The 20,453-nt window shown below is 40.5% G+C and overlaps 1 protein-coding gene across 1 annotated transcript in view; it reads right to left on the bottom strand.

Moving 5' to 3' along the window:
* Positions 1-7,546: 7,546 nt before the first annotated feature.
* OBSCN (obscurin, cytoskeletal calmodulin and titin-interacting RhoGEF) overlaps positions 7,547-20,453 on the bottom strand; it is a 151,217-nt gene continuing 138,310 nt past the window's right edge. The window contains 3 exon segments of the mRNA XM_050709295.1: positions 7,547-9,608; positions 13,419-13,461; positions 19,736-19,841. Of these exon segments, the coding sequence (XP_050565252.1) occupies positions 8,117-9,608; positions 13,419-13,461; positions 19,736-19,841 (1,641 nt within the window). The 3' untranslated portion in view covers positions 7,547-8,116.

Below are 20,453 nucleotides of genomic sequence, written 5' to 3'. Positions count from 1 at the left end.
TGTTCTTTCATGAAGAAAAGATTATTACACAGTCACACATAACTGCAGGGATATACTTTGCCATCAATCTATGCATTTAACCACCAGACAAAACGATATCTACTTAAAATTAATAAAAGAAGAATTTAGTTTTGGTGGAATTAATTTCTCCCCAACCATTTATAGCCTTCTTGCATACTGCATGTGTGAACAAGACTCTGAAGAGGATAACAAACCTACAAGAACCAGTTCAAGTCACCAACTGCTTCTCTACAGAGGACTTGCTTTTCTGATACCAAAGTCTGCCACGTTTGGAAATCTGTGTATCAGAACCTGTATTCACCTGGAAATGGGAACAGTGTGCTCCTGAGCGCTCTCAGCTCCAGCCGCCGTCTCTTCACGGGAAAGGCCAGGGCTGGGCTTCGGTGCGCTTGGTTCTTCAGCTGGAATCTGCCTTTGTGCTTTGTCTGGCGGCAGAAATAGGGAAAGTTAGGCATGTCACCCATGAGGGCACAGCTGAAAGTCAGAGCAAAACCTTGGAGCCATCTCCAGTCTGCCTTGTGTCAGAGCTGAACCCATCCAACCTCAGCTGAGCGTTGTTGAAGCTAAAGGGGGAATTCGGCCCTTTTGAGAAGGCCATATGAAGCAAAGGGCTGCTTTTTCATTATTATTATTATTTATTTTTTATTTATATGAACTTTTCTGTAAGGAAACACATGCAGGCACAAATAGAAAAGGCAGTCTATAAGGACAAAAAGAAATAGGATGACTGAAAGAAAGTGTTAGTTCAGAGCATCCATTTTAGGAGATAATTTAACTTGGGCTTGGGTTCCACCAGTGTGTGACTATGATGATATGCCTGGTGTTAGCTTTCTACACACAAATAATACAATTAAACTATGCATTGTAAGGACAGTTTCGGATTCACTGGTGCAATCAGATTGCATCAGTGAAATTAGTAAGCTTACATAAATGTAGAACTGGTGGCCATGGAAGGCCGTGTCCAGACGTACAGCTAGCATGGAGATAGGCTAATCTGGAGGAGTAATCTGGTATACCTCCCTTGGGTTCTTGGAAAATGTCCCCATACAGCTCTTAAATTACACCAGAACAAGGTTTGGCATCTGAACATTACAGGAAGGAGGAAATAAAAAGGTGGAGGAGCTTGAAGGCAGATGAGATATTTTTTGTTTTTATTACTAATTATTTGATCAGATATATCTTCAAAAACTGGTTTGAGCATCTATTGCAAAAGTACCTGTTTTTCTTTTGACACTGACCACTAGAGTTACACCCTAGAATAAAATACATCATCTTTTCCATCTGAGAAAAGGGGAAATCAAGAGAAGTCTTTTGCCAGAGGGAAGGAGCTTTTGGGGGGAACATTCTGGGAATGTTTGGTGCAGGCTGGTTTTGGAAGAAAGCAGCAGTTTCTAGAAAGCACATAATACTGCTTTACTTTGATGAACATGATTATTCAAGGCATTACTGGCAGGGTGAGAGATCCCAGCTGGGTGGAAAATGGCTTTGTGCTTTCCTGTTGCCAGCACTATCAAAATATTTGCCTTCTTTTTGTTTAAAACATATAATCAAAGGGACAGTTGTCAAGTCTCCATCTTATTAAGATAATTCCCCTGTTGATAAGACCTTTAGCTGCCTCGAGTGAAAGGACTGCAGACCCATCACATTCTCTATCCTGTGCTCTCTGTAGCTGAGACTAAAGAAATAATCCATTTCATATTTTACTTCTGATTTTTCATAGAATCATAGATCATTTTTGAATCATTCTACTTCACCAGAGGATTATTTGCATGGATGATTTCCCACTAAAAGAACAACAACAAAAAAAAAGGTTTTAAAATTCTGTAATTTTTTAAGCAGTTGTTTTGGGTCTGATTCCATTAAATCATTCTAAAGTTTTAGACAATTTTTATTTTTTTTTAACAGTGTCTGGAGTTTGAGGGCTGCAGGCTACCTGACAAATCCTTTTAGGATCACCTTGGTGGAGGCCAGATGCTCTGACAGGACACAGACAGCTGAGACAAGTTGTTAGGGTAGAAGCAGGAGGAGGAGCGGAAGGGCTGCAGCTTGTTTGTGTGTTTCAGAAACACCATGGATTTAAAAGCCTTGTTCCCATAGCAAGACACAGTCACACACATCATTGGTGTTAAGCAAATAAACTGCTGAGGGGTCTCCTCAAGCTCCAGGGCCAGCGAACTGCAGGTGAACTTGTGCCCTACATGCTACAGAGCCTCTGGCAATTGACAAAGGGCTCTTAAAACTCCAGCTTGTTTATGGCAGACAAGAAGAGAAAAACAATCTCCCTTCCCCACCCCACCAAATCCTGTTTCCAGAAAGAGCTGCCCCAAGGTTTGTGCCAACCTAACCCCAACCCACAGCACCACGTTTCACTGGGTCTGAATGTCCTCTCTTACCCTGCAGCTGCTCAAAATGGAAAACCAAGGAGGAAAAAAAAATCCTTATTTGTGTGTTCAACATTATTGCCTCCCTCAGCTTCCCTGCGACATGTTCCCAATTAATTCCAGACCTACCATGCCCTCCAGCAGTCTGGGTTTGGGTGCTGGCTTCGTGAACGGGAGGCCCGGCCGCTGCTCCTGAGTGGTCTGAGGGAACGGGCCCAGGAAGGCCATGGCCACCGGCTCCTCGCACACCCGGGGGAAGAGTCACAAGCAGTGACGCCGAGTCCACAAGTTTCCTTAGGGCTGTCTTGATCTCCTGGTCAGCACGCTGAAGTGAGGCCTGGACAGAAGTCTCCAGTGCTGGCTGTGAGGAAGCCCTTCCTACAGACAAGAAGAATAGCTTTTCTCTCTTCAGCGTAAAAAGAAAACAGCAGCAGCATCCAACCCCTCACAATCAGAAGAAGCATCTGTCATCATGTCCTTTTCCCCTCACAGAGCAGGGAGATGATGCAGGAACACTTATTCCAGCAGGAGGAAAGGTGGCTAAGACTCAGGAAAAGGAGACTGGCACAACAAGCTTCGGACAGACGCATCTCACCGGGGCGAGGACACCGCACCACAGCGCGTGTCCCCGGCCCCTCAGACATCCCAGACAGTGGAACGAGGGATTCATCTCCTCACATTGGGATTCATCTCCCAGCTCAACCCCACACTGGCTGGCCTGGCAAAAATACTTTCATTGAGAGCAGTGAAACGAAGCCAGAGGTGACCTGCTGTGCAGATACCAAAGCTATTGTCCCGGGGAAGGGGAAGGAGAATCGGGCACGTACCAGGCTAAGTGGTGCCTCTAAAGAAGGGAGGGTTGATGAGCCTGTAAGCCTGAAAGGTTGGCAAAAAAGACTCTGAAGCTACTGCTTGAAGAATAATGTATTTGTCCTCCTTTGCAATATTTGGGTTTGCACCGGAAAGTACCTGAAACTTAAAATTTCACTCAGCTGTGTCTTTGTAAGGCAGTATAGGGGCAAGGCCAGCTGGTGTGCACAGTAATGCACAGCAGTTGTGGATAGGGAAGCGTTATGCAGAGGAAGACATATCTTCTGCCTCAAGAAACTACAGTCCTGAAGGAAGAGGGAAGACAAGATGCTTTCCAAACAAAAATGGATTTTGAACACACATCTTTGCAGAACTGCCACCTGGGAGACAAATCCCACAGACTCCTCCCCAGCCAGCACTGGCAGAAGAAGCTAGGGGAGGTGGGATCACTGGATAATTCAGATTGGAAAGGACCTCAGGAGCTAATCACATCCAATCTCCTGCCCAGCACTCCTTCCCCAAAACATGATCAGGCACAACAAAGGGACAGATATCTAGGGATACCCTTAAATACCCATCAAAAATGACAAAATCCATGTCAGATTAAGACTATTCATCATGTTTACAATGTGATTGCTCGCAAAGGAAGGGTACAAATGTGAATGATGTTGCAGTCCACAACAAAACGAGCTAAAAAGCTCTACTTTAGACATCCTATTCTGGTTGCCCAAACCCTAATTATTTGAAAAATATTTCATACAGGAATTAAAAAAAAATAAAAAGTTTCCCATGGGTAAAAGAAAAATAAATCTGATTGTATTCTCGGAGCAGAAAAAATGACTCCCTGCCATACCAAGAATTGGTTCCCAGCGGGCCAAGACGCAGGGAGAGCAATCAGGATCTTGCTGAAAGAAAAAAATAAAGTACTTGCATACACATGGTTCTGACTTGATTCACGTCATTCACATACAGCAGGTCCTGCAGCTCTGTTTCGATTCTGCTTCTTTCCCAGCCTTTAGACAGCAAATTCACATGATAGGCCTTAAGGTAAAGTTGAAGGCTAGGTTTGGATCACCCTCTTCTAACACAACTCACTTGATTTTTTTTTTTCTACTGTCCTCCCCCCATGGTTATGGAATGTTTCAGTTCTGGGTCTGCTGATGGAAAAAGCAAGTTTTGCTTACACGTCCCAGCCTGCCCCATCAGCGGTCATCAGCACTGGGCTGGGTGAAAGATCTTTAAATGTTTCCCTAGAAAAATATTTTGATTCCCTGGAGTTCCTGTTATGATTTCTGCCAGCTGGTGCTGCCCTACCAGCTGGGCAGCTGCCAACAAGTGAGCCATTTGGAAAGGCGTGAAACACCCTCGGTATCTCTCAAGGAGAAAATATATTTCAGTTTAACTACGATTTGTGTTATTATGGTCAAATGTGGTATTAAGATCAAACTAAGACAACTGGTGAGGCAAGAGGTTCTCAAACATTCCAGGCCTAACAAGATAATGCAGGATTCAGCTCCCCTTGTGTTGCTAGTACCATTGCTTTCTTCCCTACTTAGTGATGTTACACGCTGGGACTCAAGCTGTTGACCTGTGGAGCTTGAATATTATCTAAGGTACATCAGACTAACACTGTGGTGATGACACTCCTGCAATGGACAGCCTGTTTGCCAGTCCTAAAATCTTGACCATGAACCTTTCCACCTCACATCTCCTTCAGCAAATAACCAGGAACACAATACCCATGCATATTTTGAAGTTCCAAATCAGCCTCAGAGAAGAACCCAAGTAGACGAGCATTGTTCAAAATTATTAAAGAAACTATTGAACGATCCTAAAACTGAACAGGAAGTATCCCTCAAAACAGGTTCTTTCATTTCCACACTTCTGAAACTGTAAAAAATTGCAGCTAGAGCCGAACTGCATTAATAATGTCCTTGGGCTGCAGCTCAGCTCCTGCTGGTCGATGAGAGAAGTGGATGAGCTGACGGAGGATGGAGTGCAGTGAACAGAGAAGAAGACAAAACCAGCAAGTTTAGTGACAGCCGATGCAAGACATTTATTGATATAAACTCAGCATCTAACAGCATATCTTGCATTTGATTTGCTTTGTTGCTTTTTTTTTTTTTTTTTTTTTTTTTTTGTATCTCAAGCAAACTGAAGTTTCCACTTTATTAATACCTGCAGGAATTATGGTAAAACATTGTATTAAAATTTTAATACAGCTGTGTTTTCATCTACAAGAAATAAACCCCCACACATCTCATTAGTTATCTACACAGTTTAATCACTTACAAGCATAATTTTTAACCTCTAGGAAAATATTTTGAAAAAATATGTGATGGACTTCTCATAAACCTTTCATTTTTTGAACAGAGTTCTATATAAAGATTTTAAACATTCTTTTCAATTGATTTTCTTTTGCTTAAATTTCAAAAGAAAGTGTAAACAGATGTTAATTATTTTGGGCTAATGAGTATTTTTTCTATGACCATCTGAACTGCAGCTTTCTAGCTTCTTAAAAAAAATACCTGAGCATCAAGCACATCAGGAGGAACCTCTGCATTCCTTTATGCATCTTTACTATCTTTTGGGTTAATATTATGTTTTTAAAGACTAATATAGAGCAAATTCATTTGTTAGCAGTATCTACATAAATCCAAATGAAATTCACTTCCTCCTGTGGAATTATTCTGTATGGATACTTGAATAACTGAGAACAGAATCAGGTCTGATATGAAAGAAACACTTTCAGTTTCAAAAACATATCCCTGTTGTATGTCTGCTACTTTCCAACATACAGTGCAATATATGAAAGAAGCACTAATATATATCCATTGTATTGCTTAATTATAAAACAAACCGTATAAACCAAGGAGTTGTTATCAAAAACAGAAGAGTAACATAAAAGAGGCTTCATTTCTTTCACCATATGCAATCACTGGAAAAGCATCCTATATCTGGAGGGTGGTTCACGTGGTATTACACATAATATCCTGTCTGGATATTGAAATGAAAAAGGCTGTGAAATGCATTAATTTCAGTCACCACATGATCAAGGTGCAGCCACAGAAGAAAAAAAAATGCATTCTTTTCTACAAGCACCTTTTGTAAATTCAGTCCCTGTTAGCAGGAATATTGCCTGGGGGACTCCAGAACAAGTTTCACAATATTACCTAGCTGGGAAACACTGAGACGGAACATCACACACCAACATTTCCAAGGCAAAAACTCACTCAATCCTCTCTCTTCATGCTAGTTAGAAATTCAGCTGCATCTGAGCATTCTGGTTTCCCTGCACCATCTAAATGAAAACATTTTCTACTATGACACGGCCACACAACTCAGCAGGGACAAGGTGTTGGGACTTTTCACCCCATACCTCTGTCAGATGGAGAGGGCCAGTGCTTGGTCCTACTGAGATCAATGACAAATTCCAGTTGACTTCAACTGGGACCAGTATTTGGGCCTATGAGCTCATTTCTTCCCAGGGCTGAGCAACTTGTTGAAGGTTTGTGCAAATTCCACTTTTGGTGAAGCCAACAGGAATGAATGAGCCATGCCCGGTGCATCTCAGCCTTCCCCTCGCAATCAGCTCTCCTGCTGCAAAGCTTCAGAGAAACTCAACAGAAGGCAGTAAGGGTGACATCTACAGTGCAGTTCAACATATGTGGTTACAGTAACGTGATGCAATTGTACCTGGCAGTGCTTCCAAGCAGCCCAAAATATTATCAACAGGTGTATTCTTCAGCCAGACATTTATGGTAAAGATCTGTTGCTTTGTTTTGGTTTTAACTGTGTTTGTGCTCCTGCTGCTCAGTGGTGAATTCCTTTTAGCATGTTAGGAGACGTTATCCATCAATCTGCTAACAGCAACGCTTCACCGCTGGCATGGACAGGAAACCAAATATACCAGATTATTCTACCAGTAATATTTATTGACAAAGACCACATTTGTGGTTCTCTGTGTGTGTTAGCATTTGATTATAGATACAGAAGTCATTTTGTGCAGCCCTTTAATCTTTTGCTGAGCATTAAGTAAATCTGTATTTTAAAAGGTATGGGTCATAAATCCACTACACTAGAATGCAGAGAAAATGAAACCTACATCTTTACACAACTAGGAAGTGGACTTGAACATAGCTGTCATTTTAAATATGGTATTTTTTCTTGTATTTTTATTTATTTATTTTTTAACTCAATGCAGAAGAGAGCAATGAAATCCTTGACCTCCTCAAGTCAGCGGGACTTTGACCGCTGACTTCAGTCAAGTTAGAATTTCAACTGAAAGGTCTGAGCAGCCCTTTGCATTCCTAGTAAATGTAATATTTCGTAGTTATTTCATTCTGTGGCAGAAGTTCATAATAATTTAATCAGACTGTGCATGTTGAAAGGTTTATGAAGAAAATTTTGGCAGAGCTAATTGGTGTCAAAGCAGTGAGAAACTCCACGACCTTCAGGTGCACACCGTGACAGGAGATCGCTTTAGCTGTAAACAGTCTTCCTATTCTGGCTGCTGAAGGATGCTGAAAAGCTTAGGTACTTTCACCTTCTTGCCACACTATAATTTACAAGTTGGCATGTGAAATAATTTTTATGTTCACGAACAAAAAAACACTTATTTATATTTGTGTCACAGGTAGGAGAATCAGGCTTTTCTTAAACCTATCACCACAGCTCCACTCTGGAATGATATATGTTCACCTCGATCAAAGCTTTTAAAATTACCAAACTGACATACATGTTCCCTTTAAGACTAGAAAAACTCATATTTAAATACATTTTTTTCAAAGGTATTCCCTCATACATGTTACTGTGTAATCATTGCCACCAATTCTCCTCACCTACAACAATTTTGATTTTTTTCTCTGCTTTTCTTTTGTGTTAAAAATTATGCTTGTATCTGCTCAGCTTTGGGAGAGGTCTTCTGTGCTGATGTGCAGCGTAACAGGCTCACCAACAGTCCCATAGCTGAGGGTTCTTGTGGAAACTTCAGTTTTAAAACTTGACTGTCCGTTGTCTGCTGAGAGCTGGACTTCAGTGCAGAAAGATGGTTTCACTGTAAAGGAGGGACCAGAAGAAGCTGCTGCTGTTGCTGCGTGCACTCCGGGCGTCACCGCCATGCAGGTATCACTCACGTGGAAAGAGATGTTTGAGGGGCCTACAGACTGCACACCAGTTACTCTAGATGCCGACACGAACATGCCCCCAGGAACATGCTCCTCAAACTTGCTGAAAAATCTTTGCCTGGGCTTGGAAACCACGGGTCTCCCCAGGTTCAGCAGCACTGGCTTTCCAATCGTTGGCTCGTTAATCTCTGTCTGGAGCACAGAGATCTCGCACGGTTTGTCTGCTGTCTGGTTCTGATCATCACACCCGTAGGTCTCGCCTTCTTCGGGAACATAGTCTTCAAGATCCTCCAAAGTTAATACTTTGCCATTGTGGGTTAAGATTTTGCGGTCCCGGGTGCTAATGTCTTCTGTCTGTAGTTCTTCTGGTTCCTCAACTATGATGACATTATCTTCTTCTGGAAGGACATCTGGCACTACTTCGGGTACTCCCTCTTCAACAGGCCAAGATGTGTCTAATTCATCCTCCTCTTCTTTAACCTCGGCGCTCGCTGGTGAGAACAGAAGTTGGTGTTCGTCTGCAGCAGTGGTCTCAAAGCTGAAGATCAAGGGCTCACCCCCGCAGGCAAGCAGTGGGGAATCGACACCTGATCCACAGTGAGCGCTCGCTTCCTGTGGGCTGCTCTTTCCTTCAGTTCCATAATCGATAAATGAATTATTGCCTAGTTGTTCAGACCCACACGGGGAACTTCTATCCTCGCTGCTGACTTGAGGTCCTTCCTGATCTGTTGCATAAACCAGGGGCTGGATGTCAACTTCAGAGAGATTGTCTTTAGGCAAAGAAGATTTTGACTGTTCCACCAGTTTATTGTTGGAATTGTTTGTGTTTGGATCATCATCTGGGGAATGCCTAGGCCTTGAGCTGGGAAAAGTGAATGTTAACACCCCTGAGTCATCTTTTTCTTGTTTTGCTGGAGAAGATCCTCTTTTCCTTGCAGGTTTTGGTGATTTTTTCACCTTGAATTCAATTATTTCTTCTACTTCAACCCATTTGGGCTTTTGCTCTTCTGTCTTGGTCTCTGTGATTTCTCTTGCTGCTGCTCCTTGCTTGTTCTCGGGCTCTGTGACATAAAGCACGGGGACAGCAGACTTCGATGTTGCCTCTTGCTCATGTCTGTGGACAGGCTGCCTGATCTTTGAAACGTAAACTGGCTCTGGAGTTGGCTCCGCTCTCGGAGAGCGGGAAGGTGAATGACCTGAAGAAGAACGGGCAGGAGAAACCCTTCCCCTTTGCCTTGGGCTCTTCACCACAGTGGTTATCGTTTCCTCTCTGATGAGGGAAAGGGTTGAGATGGAGTTGGCAAGAAGACAAGACTTTTTGGGGAGCCACACCCCATCCGCACATGCCATTGTGGTTCAAGGCGCTACAGTGGGGTTAGTTTTATGAGCACTCCAGCTTGTGGTGAAGCGTGTCATTTTGGAGGGGATACACACACAACACACACACCCACATGCCCATCTCCACTTACTTTCTGAATCAGGCAGAACCTCAGTGCCATTTCCCCGAGGTGGATCCTAGCTCCATTAGCCTCCTTGAGTGCACAAAGACAATGAGTATCTCCAGCTGAGAAATGGTCTTCTGGATGCTGCTATATCTCACGTGCTTGTGTTGACCACCTACTATGCTACTTTGGACCCACCTGGCAGTTTCACCCAAAGATTTTAAACACTCGCGGTGTTCACCCTTTTTCTAAGTGTCCTTGGCTAAAATCTGGGCTTCAAACTCAATGGCAAAATGTTCTTTTTTTACAGTAGGGTCAGTAGTTTCCTTTTTTTTTAATAAGTCTATCATATCTTTATGCTGTTGATTCTTTTGAGACCACACATCTGCCTTTCCACAGGCAGAACAGTTACATTAAGAGGGCATTTGGAAGCCAGGAAAAGGAAGTTAGAACATTTCCCCCAGAAGTCATCTATGTCAAACTATACTCATTTTTACTCTTCATAATACTGTCATTGCAGGCACAGCCTGATCCTACTACCAGCGATTGTCATAGGAATACCAGATCAATCTGGGATGCATGATTGCTATTTCTGAGAGGAATTCTGCTGGTCTTTATATTTTTTGAGGCATCCAAAGCAGTTGGGATTTTTCTGTATCTCTGCAGAGATAAACTGCTTGTGTCAAAACAATATTCTCCTCCCATCCCTGAGCAAACTGACTTTAAATGAGCTGCAGATAAAATTCTATCAATAACTAAAAGCTGGGGACAGGAACACCCAAACTCAGTCTTTAATGTTCATAATTCATACGTTTAACATGCAGTTACTCCTGCAGATATTTTCAGTGTCATTTTTCACATGGAAAAAACGTGAAGGCAAAGACAGCATTTGCTTTGCAAGTGCAAAGAAGCTGATGCTCTTCAGCAGAGGTAGCTAGTTCAGTGGAACCAAGAGGCAAAACTGATTTTGTTTTTGTACTGAGATTCTCTTCCTACCTCCAAGCAACAGAGACTGGAATAAAAAAATGGAGGTAACTGAAGGATAAAGACAATCGCCTGAGGCAGGAAGGAGTGATTATGAATCAATACAATAGCTTTTTCTATTCTTCTGTTTCTCTCTGTTTCCTCCCCAGCCTCAGCAGCTAGTCTGACATGCTGCCTCGAAGGGCTGAAACCAACAGTTCTGCTCTCCAGTCCTCTGTGCTCTGGCTCTTCAGTTGGGACTCAGAGATAGGTGGAAGGAGCCCCTGTGAAAGCAGAGCCTGTTTGTCCTGCTGCACTTGCCTAACCAGCACAGAAGACTAACCAGCTTGAATATCTTGTAGGCTTTCTCATCTACCAATTTGATCTTTGGGGACTGGACTTGGTTTGGTAGTGCCTTCTCGTAATGAGATCAGATTTTTTCCCATGATTATTCTGCCCCTTTGAGGATGAGGTAAAGGTCAGGATCGGATCAGCTACAGTGAAATTTCTTTTCTCCCTGAGCAGCCTTCCAGCCTTCTTTTCTACTGTTTACCTCCTACTGCTTTACTCTTTCCCAAAAGTTATCAGAATTTTTCTGCACCTCTTGTTGGGCTTGTTTGCTGGCACTGCAATGCAGAGCCTTCATAATGACCACGGCGCCTTTCTGAATTATGCAAAATTAAGTCCCTTCTATACAGATGAGAACGAATCCTTTTTGTGTTTGCAGCAGACTTTGCTCTACATTGCAAGGTTAAAATGCTTTTTTGGCTCCAGGATTTACACATACAGATATTGTTCATCTTGTCTCTAAATTACCTGTCTATTTATTTCCTGGTTATAGTTTCAAAGCTGCTTCTGTTGCTTTGCTCATTATGTTTTAAAAGATGCAATGTGCCCTTAACAGAGCTGTTCCAAACTTTACTCCATCACTACCCTAGTTCTAGCTGAGGGCCTCCCTGATGGGTTCATGACCCCATCCATTAGCAAAAGGTGGGGGATTTCCATCGGTCTGAGAACCCGCTCACAAAGATACCAACCTCCTTTGGGGCTGCAGCCCTTAATTTAGGAATCACTTCTCGAGTTGCCCAATGCAGTAGCCCATGGAGCAGTTAAAAATTTACGAATCAGCTGAACTGATGGTATTTTGCATTAGTTTGTTTTTATTTAATCAGCCAATATTAATGCTGCTTCTTGTGATCTGAAATCGTAAAGAGGATGGTAAGCTTACTGAGGAGAGATGTGAAATAAAAGCATTTTTTCAGCTGACTTGCAGGCACAGATATGTAGAAAGATGAGCTTTACTAAGCTTTAGACATGGCCTGTCTGTGGGTGATTACTTCCTGCTCATGACTTTCTTGGGATGTTTCTGAATGTGATATCAAAAAGTATTTCTCTTTTTTGTTACCCTGTAGATATCTGAACCCTGGCTCTTGAGGTGGCATAGGCAGAAGCACCTTCATTTTCTGGTCGTTACAAGGTAAAAAAAAAGTCAAATGACTCAAGGTGTTAACTGAACAGATGTGTTCAAGGAAGGGGGCAAAGGCAGACCTCCTTCTTGCCTCTCCTTCCTGTTCTTTGCCAATTTATCAGTTATTCAGGGTAGAAGCTTCTAGGAGCGGGAGGCATGGAGGCATATTTATAAGAATGATCCACTGGCTCCAAAGTGGCTAAATGATGACAACTGATAGTCATCACAGAAAATAATACAAGAAACAAAAGGTAAAACAATTGCTTAACCATATTTGAGGTGTCATTTCACACATCCACCTCACCATCTAACAAAATTGTTAAAAAAAAAAAAAAGCATCATGTCCAAGAATCACGAAGCATGTCCAAGTCGATGATTGGTTTTAGCAAAATTATGACTCTGGTGGAAATGCATTTCCCCAAAATACACATTCCACAGTCACCTATGGCCATTAAGACATGGCTTACATTTTTTGAAGGTGCTCTGAAGGCCTAACATAGAAGGACAGTGTAGCCCCTCCAGCACACAAGACAATTTTATTTATGTACTTGCTTATGATGCTTATAAACAAGAAGATACTTTAAGATTTTAATAGCTGATGAGCTACTGGTCCACATACAATTGAGAACGTACTGTTTTTTGCTGCAACTAATCTTCATATATTTCAGTATAAATCAGGATCAAAGTATCCAAGAAGCCCAAGGAAAAAAAAACTCATATTAGAAATAGAGCCAGAGAGGGTAAAAATGTGCAGCTTCTTTCTGCTTTATCATGAAAGGCCTTCCTGAAGAATTTAAACAGGAAGGCAAAATAAAACATTGTAAGCTGTGTTTGTTATGTCTGTACATCTTTAGAGTACCCGGTTCCCAACGCCTTTTTTTTTTTCCAACACTGTGAGTCAGATTCTACATCCTTGAGCCCTTGTGCGACTCCTGAAATAGTCAGTGGAATTTCCTCTCATATAGTATCCTAAAAATAATTAGCCCATGCTGTGTCTAACAGCAACATTGCTTTTTTTTTTTTTTTTTGAAGGGGACAGTAAGATTTTTCAGGTTGTCACTGTGCATAACACAAAATACCATGAGATCTGGTGGAACAGGAATGAACACACTTGCATGGCCAATAAACACAAGCTTGTTATTGGATCATGCATAGGCAGCAAGGCAAATCACAAATGTTACCAGAAAAAAAAAAAGTCAGCACTTACATGATGATGGTTTTCTTGGGCACTTTAGTCTCTTGTTCAGTGACTACAAAGAAAACAGTATGAACAGCATGGGGTTAAAGAAAGGCAAAAGCTGAAATGATTAAATTAACTTTCCTCAGTTATTCAAAATAAACTGGAGTGAGAAAAACATCTGTACGATCCCATCCATGCTTTCTGTGGTTATTTCCAGCATCACCTTTAATGATTATGACCAAGAATGAGAATTCAGAGTGCTCTCTGAACAGAGTAATTTAGGTTTGCAATTAACTATTTTGTTGAGAACAATATCGCAAAAAATGTTTTTTGCTGTTGTGAGATCATGGCATTTTTGTTTGGAAGGGCAAACATAGAAAACAAAGTTGTTGTTTTTTTTTTTCCACCCTTTTTTTTTTCCTTCCCCTATAATAAGTTAGTGATAGTGTAAGAAACCTGAAACCTGGAAATGTCTTGATATGAAAAACTCTGGAGAGCTGAAATTCTTTAAACTGTGATTTCACTTACTAGAAGAAAAGTTTCCCCAAAACAATAAACAGTTTCCACTGTGGACTAGATGCAAAATCCAAGCTGATAACAATGAAAACTAAAATCATTATCATCAGAACAGAAAATTGGAATAAAAAATTCTCTACCAAGCCCAGAGGGAGCCCTGTAATACACTTATGTCTACTTCTTCAATTTTTTATTTTATTTTTTTTACTTAATTTGCAGATTTTCATGACCCTTGTCCCTTAATGAACTAGAATTTCTTGATAACATTTGAAGAGCTAATATAGATTTTCAGCAGGTTCCCAACTTATCTGCCTGAATAAAATTAAGACACTGAACCAGACTGTTTTGAACATATTCTGATCTACTGAACTTAATGCGAGATTGAGAAAAAAACAAGACCAAGCCCCATCTTTTATTTAATAAGTTAGTAAAACTAACTAACTAATAAGTTAGTTAGTTTCTATAAAAAATAATTTAATGTCAAAGTAATTTTTCCAGCAATTGGTTTACAATCTTCCAGCCAGCCTATAATAAATAAGCTCTTGTCTGAACAATTACAAGTGAACTGCAACTCAAAACAAACACATAAAATCTATAAAATCACAAACAGTTCTTGCCCAGGGAGCTTGTAGTGTCTGTGTTATTTGTCATATAATTTATGATTCATGCTGATATTTTTAATAGTGGCCAAAAACTGCATTGCCAGAATATTAAAAATATATTTACAATATTAGATGGAATAGTTGAACCTAATTTTACTTCCACTTTCAAGGAATTTCTTCTGCCGCTAGGTGAAATTGCAAATCCCACGATAATTAAAGAGAATGTTGTGCAAATATTGATGGTAATATCTGACCTAGAGTTTTATGCGTTGTTTGCAGAGCTCTGTCTCATTTATGCGTGTATAAATTTGGAATCATTTCCAGCAGAGTCAGGGAAGTTACTACAGAATTAGGTGGGTTTAAAAATAATCCATTTGGAAAACGAGTTTACAGTCTATCTGCTATGTCAAGGATAAAATTATTTTGAAATGTTCAGATGTGAATGTGAATAGAATATAACTTCTTTACCTACCTATTTAACAATTTTCAAGCATTTTAAAACATCATTTTTTCAATTACGAAATACATCACTCAGTGATGGAAGATGAATTGAGAGCTCAAACAACTTACTGTGCCCAAACTGGAAATTTCCAATGAATATGTAAATCCTTAAACTGATATTGTGGAATTTTTATGTAACGTAACTTTTAGAAAAAGTCATCAAATAATATCATGAGATGAATCCATAAGCAACAAGAGAATCGGTTCTGATGTAAACAGGAAATGGATTAATTTGATTGTACACCTAAACACAGGTGTTTAAGCAATTATTATAACAGCAACCCTATTTAGATAATAATTAAATATATATTTAACAATGTCTGTAAGAAAAATTCCCTTGTAACATTTACTTTATTACTGTGTGTTCTGGAAGTCCTCCCATATGACATTGATTGCAATACTTCTATCTGCAGCAGATGCTAAGGAATTCAGTATTTCGAGGGTCAGCAGGCCTGGGCATGAGGAAACTGTAAATGGCCTGTAGTAAATAGGTCCTGATGAGCTGCAGTTTAGTGCATAAAACATCTATTTTATACGTGCTATATCCAAGGTGTGAAGGAAGATTTAAGCAATTCTTTATGAAGGATAGAACCACATGAAAGTAGGATGAGAGAACTTGGGATTCTTTTTCCAAGAGGAAAATATTCTGCATCCATTTTAGCACCGGATTTATCATTTCAACTTGTTTGATAGCAGTTTAGGAAAACAGCTTTGCAAAGCAGGAGCCCCTGATAAGCAGGTTAAAAGCTGTAAGCATTAGGATCAGCCAGTGCTTCTACAAGACTAGACTCCTCTTTGGTTAATACATTAAATCAGTGACTTATGAGATGAAACATTTAGGCTAAGTCTGAATGAATGTCAGCTTTTGCTGCTCTGAAATGGATGAAAGGTGGTTTCCAATGTGGCCTTCATTACACGCTTTAAGTTCTACTTCCTTCACTCACAGAAGCATAAACCTATTTTTCCTGCTGGCATAAACCAGGGGAATGCTGCTCTGCATTCACCCCTCTTCTGCTACATTTCAGAGATAAGCCCACAAGAGAGGATGCACAAAACTGACATGAACTGCTACAGCTAATCTCAAAATGAGCAATTCATGGACACAAAATAATTTCCTAAACTGTGTGAATGAAATGCAAGTGTTTTTCTCTCAATGTAAAGGGAAAAATGTTTTAGTCCCACAGCAACAGAAAATGCTGTAAAGACAGACTGTGCTCGCTTGCATTTTGCACTGAATACCCCATGGCTGGCACAAAAATGAGATTAACTGACACTGACAACAAATTAAAAATAACAAGATTAATATCTCACCCCAACTGGGGAGCTTTAAAACGTTCAGGGGAGCAAACTCATATGCCCTATTTATTCCAGAAAAGGGTAACACTAGGAGATCTAATGCTCTTCTGCGTTTAAAGCAATCTCACATTTGAGAGCCTCAGAATACTTAGCTTTACCTCATAAGAGGGGTATTACCAAAAGCCTAGTACAAAGCAACTAAATAACCTGCCCACAGCTCTGCATGTGAACTAACACAAAACTACAAAGAAATTTCTGTTACCTGTGCTAGATTTTGGGTACTTTTTTCTTAAAGGTTTTGCTTATATCCATTTGACTACCTGATCCCTTCTCCTTCTGCTGACTGTCTCACTATACATCCTGGATCTGCCCACCCAGATGAAAAAATCCAACTCTTTTCAGAATCTGGGCTTTGTTTTTCTTGAAAAACAAAAAAAAAAAAGAACAAGTTAGTGAACCTGAGATGAGTGGATTACAGTAGTAAGGTGTTAAAAAGGGATGCCAGAGCACATCAGCCCATGTCAGGTCAGATCTACTGTATGTAGGTTAAGCAGCGAGGCGGGTGGCCACAAAGCAGACAGTCAGCTTGAAGTCAGAGAGACAGATCTTCCAACTACATGTTTTTAAAGTGTCTAAAATTCTCCCAAAATCCACAGAAAGAGGATTTTTAAAGCAACTCTCCGTTGACTTCAGTGGAACAACCAGGTGTAACTGAAGGCAGAACTCTACCTTTCAGGCCTGAAGCCTAAATTGCAACTGTTTGCAAGGGGACCCTTAGTTCAGTGGTTTCCATCCTTCTTGAATTTGATCCTTCCAATGGATCTGCAAATTCTCATACCATGATTTTAAACCTAATGACAAGAAGTTTGTTTTTAAGACCCCCTAATGTGGGTCTGTGGATCATCACTGACTGCAGGCCAGGGCCCTTAAACCACTGTACTAATGGTATCCCAACTTGTAACAGTAGGTTTGGCTCAGTATAATAAACAGTACAGAAAAGGCAGGAGAATAACAACTAAAATAATTGCAATTAAAGGCTCTTAGGTGCCTCAGGAGGCTCTGGTAATAGACATTTCACAGAACCAACAAAAAATCAGGTAGAATGTAGACCCACCTTGCAGGTGAGGTAGGAAACAGACACAGTTATCTATTTTCTAATGTAATAATACCACACAGCAGTAATGTAGTCCTCTTGGTGAAGTTAGAAATAATCCCATTTTCACAAGTAGGAAGGATTGTAAGGATGGAAAGTGAAAGCCGTCATGAGATCCATCCATCCTCCTGTTCTTTGCCAGATGAGCTTGATTTTTCAATAGGTAGATCAAAGACGGTTATTGATTCCCAGGAAAGCAATGAATTCCCTCCTCGTTCAAGTGCATTGTGCTAAATTCACCCCTGATACAATTCTGCTCAGAACAGTAATAATGCTCCATGGATGAGCCTGCTTTTTGCTCCAGTTGGCGTGGGGCAGCTCTTGCTGTTTCTCCATGGAGGTGACTCAGGGAACTATCTCCTTCCCTATTACCAAGCTCAGGCAATTGCACATAATGGACCAAAAACAATCTCATGATAATATTTCCGGAGCTTGCAGGCAAGCTCCAATTATATTTCTTCAACCAAACCCATAAAATCTGTTTGTTTATGACTGTGGGAATGACACATTACATGACTAATTCAGGGCTGAACACACACATTTGTAACCCCATGAGCTGAACAATGCTTCACAACACTTGTGAAGAGTTTTTACTTGTTTTACAACTCTTGTTTGTTTTTATATCTTCTCCCTTGGCACAATGGAACTTCATGAAGATATGCCACCCTAACAGTAATTTATTTCTGTTCCTCTACATGCTGCATATAAATTATTTTTCTCTCTTTATGCCTCAGCAAGGACAAAGCATTAAAGTACTTCAAGGTTTGTGCTACTGAAACAATTCTAGTGTAACTATAGTAATACCATTTTCCCTGCACTGTTGTTGAATGATTTGATGGTACTCTGGTTAAGGACCACAAGGAAAGCAAGCATAAAACCAAAACAAGTGAGTACATAGATCTGGATACTACTCTTAATGGCCTAGTGTGGCTGAATCCTCATAGTGTAGCAATACATTATCAGCCCTTACAGAGGGCTGACCGCAAGGTCCATCCAGACCAGGCTCCTGTCTCAGACAGGACCAGCAGAAACCTGGGGAAAATTATAAGAAAATAGGAGAGTGGAGTGCCATTTTCCCAAACTGGTCAATTTGCTGCTCAGAAGCTTCTTCATTCAGGTCTTTGCATTTGATGGCTCTCACATAAGTGTTGATAACACTTATCCCACGTCCAAAGCACATTTGAACCTCTGTTATTACAATGAGTTAATGTGAAAACACTGACAATGAGGAAAGAAGGTTCTACAGTTGTTGGCAAACATTTGGCTTTTGTTGGCCATGCCTCCTCTAACTGCATCTGAAACAGCTCTCTGACACCAATGCTTGCTGGCATGGAATGGCCTATGCCTATCCTAGTCCTCTCTCTCACCCTCCAAAACAGTAAACCATCTACTATGTATTATAAATTGTCCCTTGGCTGTATTATCTCCTGAACTACTGCTGGGAGCTCTTCTAAAGAGACAGCACGGTTGGCCCATGTCAAGACAGCCAAGGACATGTATGAAAAACCAATTTCAGATGCTGGGAAATGTGCCATACTCAGATATAGCCACTGATTCACGATAGGTTTACAGTAAATGTGCCTGACATACTGTTTGTGGGAATTCCTTTAGTACATAGGTAACTACAAGAAGTCACTTCCTAAATGTGTTAAGAAATAGATGCATTACTGGATAGGTGTAAGATCAGCCCATATCACCCTACTTATACAGATAAAAGATACAGGGAAAAAAAAAAAAAAGATTCTATGACTGTGTGATGTTTAATACCTGAACAGTCCTAGCTAACAGGAGAACTAAATTGTTTGTGACATACTGCTGTCAGTTTTGCTTTCTTAATCATTCCAGAAGCTTTTCAGTACTATTTCAAGAAACAATCACAATACATCTGCAGCTTTACTTACTGGCCCCTGTTTTTTTCTCAGTAATATATAACTCATGTTCTGCCAGGCTGACATATGTTTTCAAGTACTGCAACAGGAATAGAAACATTTTTCTTGCGCTAACAGTGGTGTGACATACCCTTCATTTACTCCTCCTTTTTCATATAATGCATTTATGAACATTATATGATGAAGTTGATTTGCCAGATATGGAAATCAACAGATGGTGATGGGTATAGAGCTGAGCCGCAGTATACCCATGCACATCTTTATAGACATACACAGACATGTACACCAATAATCAACATGGATAAGATTGCAAATATATTTGAACCTCGATGAGATTGTTTTGGAGTAATTCACTGGCATACTTACAGAGCTGGACAAGGATCATACCTTCTATGGTAATGGCTTGGTCTCCTCTCCTCTCCTGAGTCAGGGCTGCAGCAGTGTGATGGTAAAGTTCTGCTCCACTTTTTGCTGACCCTAATCTGTTCACCAGCTGAAGAGAATTATGCAGTACTGAATAAAATGCAGGGTGTTTCTATAATATAAAATCTTTCTATACTGTGTTACAAATGCATCACAATTACATGACAACAGAAAGAGATGAATTTGTGACCCCAGACCTAAGCTACAGTTTCAATGAACACATGCTGCTCAGTGAGTTCATTATGTTTTACCACAAATGACTCACACAGACAAGCTATGGCCAAACAGCTAGCTTAGTTGCTTGTCGTTTGATCTGTGACTTGGTCCTAATGTGACTCTGTCTTTATCAAGAGACATGAATTCCTGTCATATGCCATTTAAGTGGTAGTTAAGCAGTTGCTGTTTTCTGTTTATCTTCCATTAATCCACTCAATCTTACTCAACCAAGTGAATACTGGATCTTGGAATCTTAGCTAAATGGCAAATGCAAGGTAATGCGATTTTGCTAAAATTCTAACAGAAAACTTTAAATTATATAGATCACATTAAAAATTATGTGGAATAACTGTGAGGTTGCTGTGAGCTGAGCTGTGTACAATTTTATTGCTGAGTCCTGAGAGTTTATTACTCTTTTATTACAGTGAATGCACAGACTATGACAAATTTTTAGAGAATGTTTTAC

The sequence above is a fragment of the Cygnus atratus genome, chromosome 2, assembly GCF_013377495.2.
Source record: "Cygnus atratus isolate AKBS03 ecotype Queensland, Australia chromosome 2, CAtr_DNAZoo_HiC_assembly, whole genome shotgun sequence".
Lineage (NCBI taxonomy): Eukaryota > Metazoa > Chordata > Aves > Anseriformes > Anatidae > Cygnus > Cygnus atratus.
Note: the sequence above shows the minus strand (reverse complement) of the source record. Positions and strands in the feature narration are given on the sequence as shown.